Source organism: Gastrolobium bilobum, unplaced genomic scaffold (assembly GCF_033153095.1).
Source record: "Gastrolobium bilobum isolate Gb01-03AN ecotype WA unplaced genomic scaffold, APGP_CSIRO_Gbil_v1 utg26468, whole genome shotgun sequence".
NCBI lineage: Eukaryota > Viridiplantae > Streptophyta > Magnoliopsida > Fabales > Fabaceae > Gastrolobium > Gastrolobium bilobum.
Genome location: NW_026898419.1, coordinates 393,026 through 404,021, shown reverse-complemented (window position 1 = coordinate 404,021; position 10,996 = coordinate 393,026). Strand labels below are relative to the sequence as shown.

General features: G+C 35.5%; 1 protein-coding gene across 5 annotated transcripts; it reads right to left on the bottom strand.

The window, feature by feature from the left end:
- Nucleotides 1-3,752: 3,752 nt before the first annotated feature.
- LOC133316108 (large ribosomal subunit protein mL102 (rPPR5)) lies at nt 3,753-9,653 on the bottom strand. 5 transcript variants are annotated; one of them, XM_061517813.1, is made up of 4 exons: nt 6,566-9,653; nt 5,411-5,579; nt 4,638-4,761; nt 3,753-4,529 (listed from the first exon to the last, which is right to left on the bottom strand). In XM_061517813.1, exon 1 carries the CDS (start codon nt 9,554-9,556, stop codon nt 7,319-7,321), a length of 2,238 nt encoding a protein of 745 aa, XP_061373797.1. In that variant the 5' UTR covers nt 9,557-9,653; the 3' UTR covers nt 3,753-4,529; nt 4,638-4,761; nt 5,411-5,579; nt 6,566-7,318. The 5 variants fall into 5 exon arrangements, with proteins under 5 accessions (XP_061373797.1, XP_061373800.1, XP_061373796.1 ...); XM_061517816.1 differs by lacking the exon at nt 4,638-4,761 and having other exon boundaries at nt 6,566-6,842; nt 7,284-9,653; XM_061517812.1 differs by lacking the exon at nt 4,638-4,761.
- Between the last annotated feature and the right edge of the window lie 1,343 nt (nt 9,654-10,996).

Sequence of the window (10,996 nt, the reverse complement as noted above, 5' to 3'; positions counted from 1 at the left end):
TATTGAGTTCACTGATTAATTCACGCAAGCCGAGTTAGCTCACTTTGACACTCAGCTAATATGATGAGTTTTTTTAACCGTGGCATATTTCACAAATAGTTATTTCCAACCTGAACATATTTCACAAATAGTTATTTGTTTAATCTATCAACACTAATACGAATTATTTACTACAGGAGTTTACCCGATAAATATCTTGCTAATTTTATTTTTAAAATAAATATGTAACCATATAACAGTTTAATTTAAATGAGTTTATTATGAGTTGATACAAACACAAATATCTTAACTCAAACACGAAACAATTTTTTTCATATCAGTTTTTTTATTGATACAAACAAATATGAATATAAATAAGCGTTGACATGAACACAAAAATTCTATATTATATTCGGATTATTAATGTCTTGGGTTGAAAATTGCCGCTCCTAAATTATTTGTTTTGGGTCTATGATGTTGAGTGTAAGTTTAATTTGAAAGTTATATAATTTTTTATTTAATTCGTTTAAGCAATAAAAGTATCCCTAATTGATTAATTTTTTTTTTAACATCACTAAATAGTATTTTTTTTTGTTGCATTAAAATTGGAGCAGAACTTAAGTTTAATAGTTTTATTGAGATTTTTTCATGAGTGACTTGTATAATTCCGTGTAAGAAAAGAAAGTGTTGGTACGGAAAAGACCACAATTATTATCTCCACCTATTTGACATATTATTTTTTTCAATCATTAAGCTTCACATAACAGGTGCTATACCACTTTAGGTTCAAAAATCACACACATTGGCAGATTCCGCAACACTAAAATCTTTGATGGGTTTGGTTATTAGGTATAATATAACATTTGCTCATGTTATTCCAACATAACCACGAGATATGATTGATAGATGTATTCCTTCTAATAATGGCTGAGATTCTGGCACAATATGCTTCCCTTTATGGGTATCACAGATCATGTCCTAATAAAGCTGTTTTTAGCCCTTGTTTATTTAGTAGTGTATAAGACAATCACATGAGATTGGTTATTTAATTATAAACCCTCGCTTTGCCATGCTCTCATATATATATATATATATATTTTGTTACCTAGCTAGAAGGTAGGAGGAATCCTCATTTGGTGGATAGGGATATGCCCGCATGAACTTTTCTATGCAGTACAGATACTAGAGCACGATTGTTCATTTTTTTAATGAGGTAGCGGAACATGATTATAGATCACTTTTCCTAGTTCACATATATATTGTAATTGGGTTATATTTATCTTATTCAACATGAGATAGACCAAATTTTTACACACACATAACAAAAGTGGGTCTCACCTCTATTTTTTTTCTCTCCAATTATTTGTTGGTCACTCTTATAATTTTGTTTTATTAACATAATCTCCAACAAGATAAGAAAAACATTTCTCATTGTAATTTTATATTTTTTTGAAAAGCAAAAGTTTAAAGGGAGGGCAGAGTTACTCTGTTATAATGCATGCCATCAACATAAAAAAAAAAGTTTATAATAATATTTACGGATCAAATATTCAAAAAGATTGATGGCAATAAGAACTATACATGCTTATAAATTTAGAGGGAGGACAACGTTTATATTTATGTTTGCATATCACTTTAAAAAATTATTGACAGTACTACTAGGTATTGAATATAAACATTTTAGGTTAACTATGTCGTAATAATAGATCCGGACTCTTAGAATATTAGCTTTTAGTTATTAAATATTCGTTGAAGTTAGAATAAAGGTTTGAAAATCTATATCTCATTCCTTTTAAATATTGCAAGCGAAACTAACCGAAAGGTACTTGCAATCGAGTTGTTAAAATTGTAGTTCTAGTAAAGAAATCATTAAGTAGAATAAAACTGTTTAATTTATATCTTAATCTCATTTCATCTCTATTTTATATTATATATAAATATAATAACATTTTTCTTGAATATGACTCATCTGATATGTTAGAAAGTTCGTTCGCACCAAACACAAGTGGTCCTAGTGTCTGGAAAATTGCAAAATAAACAAATACAATAATAATAGAAAATAAGATGAAGATGATTGACTTGAGTTCTTATATATGAATGGTTTATTGCCCATCAGTTTTGAAAGTGAACTGGCAAGGCAACATTCTCCAATCAACAAGCTTAAAACTGGGAAAACAAAAAAGAAAAAAGAAAAGAAAAAACTCTAATCAATCAATTTGAAATTTTCTAATAATAAGAATCTAGAATTGTATGCTAAGAAAGTCGTAAGTTGAAGACAGGTTGCTAACCTTTTTCTCTGTCCACAATTAAATTAAGTTTTACAGTGAAGTTTCTAAATAGAGAAAGATAGTTGACTTGAGAGTGAAGAAGCCACAAGCAAGCAACCCCAAAGATTTTTACTAAACTTGGAAGGTATAATAAGCTAGGTAGATTACCAACTTTAGCATGAAATTAGGCCGCATGCAAGTGAAATGGACGTTGACTCTTCAAACTTCCTCTCCTCCCCAAACTATGCCAGCTTTTGTTGTATGAGAAAAAAATAAAAATAAAGCACAATGGTATATAGCTTTATATAAGTGTGTGAAAAATTTAAATTATATTAAGATATATAATAACAAAGATAAATAATAATTATTTCTATTAGAAAAAGTGCATGGATAGACATTCTATCGAAAAATTAACTACAAAATTCAGATTTGATGGGTCATTTTCAGATTAATGATGTATGGAGAAAAACAAAAGCAAGACACAGGCACAAACCGTTATTATTTAATAATCTTCAACACTTGGTAGGTTTAGATGGGGGAATAGGTCTTGAGTAGAGTCAAGGCAATTTATGGGGTCCAAATTAAGACAAGTCAAGGACACTCAGGCTACACTTGACCTAAACAATAGGTAGAGAGTCAACAAAGCGACATTTCCAATAAGAAAAAGTTGGAGTAAGAAATATTACCGCAGCAAAGGCCCATATGTGTATACGTACCAAAGTGCACCTTTTAATTTGGGGTCATAGTGGATGATGTAAGCGGGCCCAGTCTCACAATTACATAATTTGGATGTTGGGCCTAAAAGAATGTCTGTATGAATATGTACGTTTAGTGCTGTGGCACCTGTTGCTAAGAAAACAATTAAGAGATTTAGGGCTCGTTTGGTGAACAAGATAAGATAGGAGTAGAATATGATATGAGGCTGATAAGGGTAGAACATGATATGAGACTGATAAACTTATATTATGTCCTGTGTTTGATGAACACTTGATTAGCAATCTGATAAGATTATGTAGAAGGAGAAAGAAGAAAGAAAAAATAAAATATAATGCAATAAATACAAATATATTGGATAACGTGGGAATATATTGGGTAGCGTGAGAATATATTAAGTATCCAATATTGATATCTTATCCTGTTGAATCCTAAACCAGCTCCCCCCACAGGATAAGAAATCATGTATTAGATAAAATAAAATAAGACAATAGGATAAACTAATCATATCCTATTGACCTACCAAACAAGAGATAAAAGTAGAATATGATAAATCATCCTATCCTATCTTTTTTATCATATGCTCCAAACAGGCCATGTGTTTTTCGATTATATGAGATTAAGTTTTATCATGTAACCCAAAACGATGTGTTACGAAAAAAAAAAAAAGTGTAGATATATTTGTGCAACTCAAGGATATAGAAACTTTCTTACTAACATTTAAATGGTAGGAGGAATACACCATGAAACATGAAACTATTAGCTCATAAATCATTAAGTATCAATCTCAATCATCACATCCATAATTATTTTCTTAAACAATCTCTAGCTTCTTGCAGGATGCAGCGTTGGTGATGACAAAACCAGCTTTTCATGCTAGACACCAGAAGTTTCTACAAGAATTTTATAGATGAAAAGAATGGAGTTACCCTAAAACAAAATATTGAATACTAAAGCTACTGCAGAGATATCTTTCTTCACAGCAACTTTTGGGAAGATTTTGATGAAACTAACTGATAATCAGTGTGAAATTAAATTCTAGAGGAAGAATATTTTAACAACTTATTTCAGCTGTATAGTAGTACACAACGACATCTGTTTTGTGGTACTTCCTTAAGTTGTAGTAAGCCCCATGATTCCCAGATCACTCTGACGATAATGAGGTTTGAGTTGGTAACACCCTGGTACATGTTAAAAAAATGTAATAAAGCAATTAAGCTTTTCACTTTAAGCAGGGCTTTGGTCAAGGGTTTCAAATCCTGCAGAGAAGGGGTGAAGGATGTATCTAAGAGCATAATACTTGTGCAAAAGTGTTTCCCAAACTTCCCCCCTCTCCGCCCCATCTTGAGTAATTTTAGTGAAAGTTGATATCCAAAAATTGTTCAGCAGGTCGGATACACCCAGCTTACACTTTAATTCACCAAATCAAATCATGGGAGAGAAACATTGTGATAGTGTAATCCATTAACCTCCACTATAGGCTGCACAGCACATTTTTCTGCATTGTCTGAGTCTGACGCAAAGAGGAATGAAGGACCAAGCAATTCACTGCATGATTCTGGCATGAAACTGTATAAAAGAAAAACTGGATAAGCCAGAGAAAAATGAGCATGCCTTGCTGCCCAACTTTTCTAACATATGAAAATGGTTTCGCACAATTTCAAATCAATGATCCACCTGTCAAAAAAAGGTAAGCAGAAAACAGTTGACCAATGGAGAAAGCACATGATACGAAACTAGTAATCAGAGCTGAAAATCTTATTGTATTAACACCAGAATTGGCTCAGCTACTTGATATGACCTGATACCAATAAAAGAAGACATGGATTTACATTCTACCTCTCAAATAAAATAGAAAAATGAAAAGAGAGACATAGAAATGTAGGCGAGGGTCCTGCCTCTTGCCTGCCCAAAGGCCCTAAGTTCCCACTCAATTTTCTGGATGCCTCCACTAGGATCCTTCTTCCCCCTTTATGCTTGCCCCCCCCCCCCCAATGTTTTCCCCTTTCCTTCCCACACCCCTTCAGGGATGTGCATGGGTCGAATTGAACTGAATTTAAAGAAATAAAGTAATAAAATGGTTTGGTTTTTGAATTGGTACTTTAAAAACCAGTTCGGTTCATGAATTGGTTTTCAAAATCCGGTTATTTTAAGTGCAGTTCGGTTCAATTCACAATTCAGTTCAGTTCAATTTAGTTCTTTTGCACACCCCTACACCCCTTGCCATGTAAGCAAGGTTGTTATTGCCCAATTCCCACTTCTGTCCCTTGTCCTTTCATCCCCTATTATTCTTTTTATCATCTCTTAACTTAACACATAAGTTACTCCCGTTAATTTAGTGTACTTTATTTGTGGATTATATACACTTAAAAGCAGCTGTACCATACATTATACTGCGTCATGAAATTCATCATATAAGCATCTAGCATTAAGTTAGAAATGCCTAATACCTCAGCTTCAATTTCATCATATAGAAACCTCTGCTTTAGCAACACCAAGGCAGGCTTGCTGAGCTGAATCATTATAGATGTTGAATGGCATCACTCAAGAAGACCAGAATTCAGTGACTCAAATACACAATCCACCAACATCCAGGGTAGAGAGCATTCAATTGGGAAACTACACGGAACAAATTAACTAATTTTAGTACAAGAGAGTAAAGTAGAAAACAAATGCACATAAGAAAGGAAATCCAAAGAAAAGGCCACAAGAATTGGAAACTTACTATGACCCTTTTTCATATTTTAAAAAAAAAACATTTCCATGAATAACTCGTCCAAAAACCAAAAGCAGTCAATATGCAGACTTAGCAAAATATTACCAAGTTATCATCCTTCATTTGCTTGTTATTTCAGTCTCCATTAGTAGTCTACATAAAATTAACAAATTTGGGACAGGGTGGGGAGTTGGGGACAGCTAAAGTACACTGGAATAGAGACAAGGCATTAACCTCTAAAGGGTCAGGCAGGAAAAAGGAAAAACATCTATAAGAGAGGAGTCTTTCAAAAAATAAAAACCATCATCCTGCTATCTCCATTTTCTCGGAAATACTGCATTCCAAGCTGCTAGCCTACCATTATTTGATGATTTTTTGATTCAATTACAAGTAAAAATAGATTTCTATGACTGAAAGGTTGGAATGTGATATCTTGCAAGTAGCTAGGAAATATATAGCTGCTCCTATTTAGGAGCATTTCTGGTGAACATGATAGATTTGAAATTCAAATAATCTTGTGGTGATAAGTATTACCTGAATAACTCGCGAAGACTCTAAATAAAATTCTCTAAAGTCACTGATTTAATTACATACGAAGAAATAACAATTTTTTCCCTGTGCTTCGTTTAAAACATTCGTAAGACAATGCTCCAACCCAATAATAGAAAACTCAGGAGAGAAGTAATTTCTTTTTTGGAAAATCATCTTCCAGCTTATAATAAGAATAAAATGAGCCCGAGTACGCAACTTCATCCAATCCATAGATTTCAGTCCAACCATTAGCAATAGACAACAGATAATCATCTAACAAAATAGTCAAACTCAAATCAAGCAACTTCTATACCATATTTGCTTTAAAAAGTAGGGGTGAAGGGATGAATTGACTTACGCAAAAAATAGCTCCTCCAAACCTCGCATAAGGAACACCATTTATGAACAGCCATGACCAAGTCCAGTAGCTGTAGAAAGTAAGACAGAAAAAGGGAACAATGCTGTGTCTCACTCTCCAAGGGTGTAGCAGATTCTGGGAAGTGGCGGATCTTACAATCTCATAGTCAGCATAACAAGCAGCACCCCAAATGCCCAGTACAACACTAGACTTATGCTAAGACCAGATATGGTGCTAGTTGCCTGGTGGTTGCCTTGTTAGCACTCAGCAGGAATGGCTGATTATGGCAGTTCTTGGAAGTCAGATGGATTCAACACCTTGTATTTTTTGCATGGGGAAACAGCAATTTGGGAAAGCAAAATGAAAGAGAAATTAAAAGATTCACAATTCTGGTAAACTCTTGCAAAGTTTGATTGAAAACCCTAGTTCAGTTCACACTCCTCACAGTTACATCATTCCAAAGAATCGAGTTAAATATAAAAAACCCAATTGGAGACCTTGACAGGAGTAGAATGATGATGATGATGATGATGATGATGATGATAATAATAACAATATGTAATGTGAGTCATAACATATCTCTGATAAAAAATGAAGAATGTTGGAGTCAGTCAGATGAAATTGCAATTTTGCATTTAAAATAAAGAACAATTCATGAATTCTCTTCCTCATATAACAACTTATTACAACCGAGCCAAAACCTAGGAATTTTTCTCACCTCTAAAACGCAAAAAGAAAAATGGAGAGAACAAATTATGTAGCTCCAGTAGCTTTCTTCTTTCCTTCTCTCTTTAGGGGACTTCCTTCTTTTCCTTTGATCATTCTTGACAAAACATCTGCTTGCTTTGTGTTCCCCTCCTGATTAAGGCTCTTGATCAGCTCATCACGGCTGTTCCAATCTGTTGCACCTCTTTTCTCCAGAATTTTACATAAGATGGAATATGCATTGAGGGTCTTCCCTGCTGCTAAGAGGGCATCTAAAACCTTATCATAGATTGGAAAACTTATGATACACTCTCTCTCAAGAACAAAATCTAAAAGTTTGAGAGCAGCAATTGTCTTTTCTTTCTCACATAGAATAGATAAAAGGTGGTCTAAATCAGGCTCACACCCATTAAGCATAAGTAAATCAATTCGGCCCAAAGCTTCTTCAACATGACCTCTCATGAGAAGGGCCTCCAATATCTTAGAAACCAAGTCCATATTCTCCTTCACCCCCTTTTCCACCATACTCTTCATTACTCTGCTTGCGGTTTGGACCCTTCCATCTTCAAACAAACTCTCTATAATGGACCTGTAAAGAGATGATTCTGGTAGATGCCCACTTTCTAGCATGCTATCCAAAGCTGTTTTAGTATCAGCTGGCTCTCCTTTTCTCAAGTAACTCTCAATAAGCAATTTGTAGGAATCTGCATCTCTAGGAACCCCTCTCCTACACATGATCTTTATAATCTCAAAAGCAGAATCAGGTTTGCCTTCTTTTGAGTGTCCACGGATCAAATTATTAAAAGCAACTGAATCCTGTACACCCTTTTTCATTAACTGACGGAAAAACGTTTCTGCTTTAACTGTCTGCCCATTATCACACAGATACTGAATCATTGGGTTATAAGCACTAGGTTCAATTTCAAAAGAATTATGTGGCCTCAAGATGATGCCCTTCTCGATTAACTTGTCTAACAATTTCTCTGCCTTGTCATACACATTGGCCTTGCAGAAATTCTCAATCAGGACGCCATAGTGACCAGCCTCAGTGGGAATGCTCAAACGTATCATTGCTTTCAGCACATCCGCAGCTGCATCCAAGTCACCAGACTTACACTGGCAATTTAGCAGCTTCATGAAAATGGCATTATCCTTAGGGGCAATATATCTCTCCACCATCTCCCCCAAAACATTTCGAGCTTCAGCCATTTTATCCGCGTCACAAAGCCCGGGCAACAAGGTAGAGAAGGTAACAGCATTTGGTTTAATACCGCAAGACTTCATCTCCTCAAAAACCTTCAGTGCACCATCAATTTGGCCTACGGCAACATACCCTTTTAACATAGTAGTATAACTAATAACATTAGGCGCAATATTCCTCCCCTTCATCTCTACAAACAATTTCTCAGCCTCCTCCACCTTCTTAAACCGATAATACCCATTAATCAAAGTATTATAAGTGACAACATCAGGCAAAATATCTCTACTTTTCATATCTTCATACAAACGAATAGCAGTGTCTAATCTCAAAGACAAAAACATACCCCAAAGCAGTATATTATACGTATGCCTGGTGGGCTCTACACCCTCCTCCCTCAACATTGAATTGTAATACCTTTTAGCCATCATATAGCGTCCACGCCTTAGAATAACCTTGAACAAAGCATCATAAGATTTCACTGTTCGTTCAACGCCCAATTCCTTCATCTTCTGGAAGATCTTAACAGCTTCCTGAACAATCCCAGCTCTACCGTAGCCATCAATCAAGGCAACGAACACGTCCTCGTCCAAAGCAACGCCCTTTTTGGGCATGTCGAGAACAATGCAACGTGCATGGTTGAGCTTCGAGTAACGACCCAAGATTTGAATCATCTTGAGAGTGGTGTCCCTGTCATGGTTGAACAAACCCGCACGCTCCACCCAACGGTAGAACTGAAGGGCATGCTCGGGGCTCTTGGCGCCGTGAAGAACGTTCCAAACGAGGGACGGGTCGAACCGGGGAACCATGGAACGGATCGAGTTCTGCAACCGGGTGGTCCAGGCCCGGTTCGCCATCATCCTGCAGATAACAACCTCGAGTTTGTCCTTGTTCGAAACGGTGCGTTTTTCAGGTTCGGGAAGAGGTGGTTTTTTCTCTTGGGTGGAAATGGTAGTTTCTCTTGGATCGGGGTCAGGATCGGAGAGATGTTCGGCGGTGGAGGCGGAGAAGGGGAGGGAGGGTTTGGGAATGAAAGGATGAAGAGAGGGTTTCCATCGGAGAAGCTTCGAATTGGAAAGGAAAGACATGGCAATGGCGTTGTTGAGAGAGAGAGAGAGAGAGAGAGAGATGTAACAATGGCTGTAGTGTGAGGTTCTGATTCTGATGTAGCAGCCTCAGCCTTGGGGTTAGTTAGACGTTAGGGTTTAGGAGACAAGGCTTTACACAGTGTTAGTGTAGTTTACTTTTTTTATTTATTAAAATAAAATTAATAGCAGATTATACTTATCATTTTTTTATTATTTTTGGATTAAAATTAAATTAATGGTTATACATCTACAATATGTGCCAAGTTGTCAATTTAAAATATGACAAGGTACTTGGAACTTGTGGGTTATGTGTTTTTAGTCATTTTGGAAATCAATCCTTGGTAAAAAAAAAAAATTCTTATATGAAGATTATAATAAGGTTTAAAAAAAAAGAAGTAGAAAGAAAGAAACAAACATACAACTGACCCTGTAAGCTATAAATAGAGCCTTGTCACCAAACTGTGTACTGTTATCTGATTAAGTCATATCAAATTATAAGATACCACTTAGTTATAAGAAATTCACTTTCTATATTTATTAATGGAGCAAGGTTTCAAAAGTACACACAATAATATAGTTAAAAACTTCATCGTTCTAATGTTGTAAGAGTTAACGGATTAAATTAAGAAAAATTAATCTCCATCATAAGATTTAACAGATTGGGTAATCCTTTCAAGACTAAATTAAGAAAACAGCAGAGGGAATCACCTCTTCACAGATGACTTAGTAGCAGTGAAATATGATGAAGAACTAATAGTTGAAAGCATTTTGAAAAACCGAAGTTAACAACTGAAACACAAGTTGGAAGAGAATGAACTAATAGTTGAAAGCATGATGTGGATCACATCAAATATTTTCCTGCACAAACAGGCATGGTTGTATCCTTTGGCCCCTCCAAGAATTTATCTTCTGGCAATATATTAGGGGGGCTGGAGACAAGCATGTGTTTGTTTGTTAAAGGCAATTTCGAACACAAATGAATGCATGTGCATTATTATGCCAACCAAATATGGCAAGATTCACAATGAATGAAACACTGAGATTTCAATTACTAGGTTGTGGCCACAAGCATTACCTGCAGCCAAGTTTTTCTGTCCACTTCTTTGAAATCATCTCTGATATACAAAAGAGCCCCAGATATCACACCTGCACATACCCATTAATGGTCAAAGACTCAAAAGTCAAAAAACATGGACATAAAAAAAGAGAGAAATGAGTGTCTCAATGAGTTAGAAAAAATAAAAAAAAAAGTTATGATAAGATAATTTACCAGTGTCATAGCCAAAGAGGAGGCCACCGATTCCAGCAGAGAAAGCAAGGTGAAGTACATAAGGGTTGTTCCTTGAAAGAGCCAAACACTCCCTGAAAGCAGAGCCATCGGCATGTGGAACTCCTCCCTCCATGTTGTTGTTTCGTTTAGTTCAATGATACAAAAAAAAA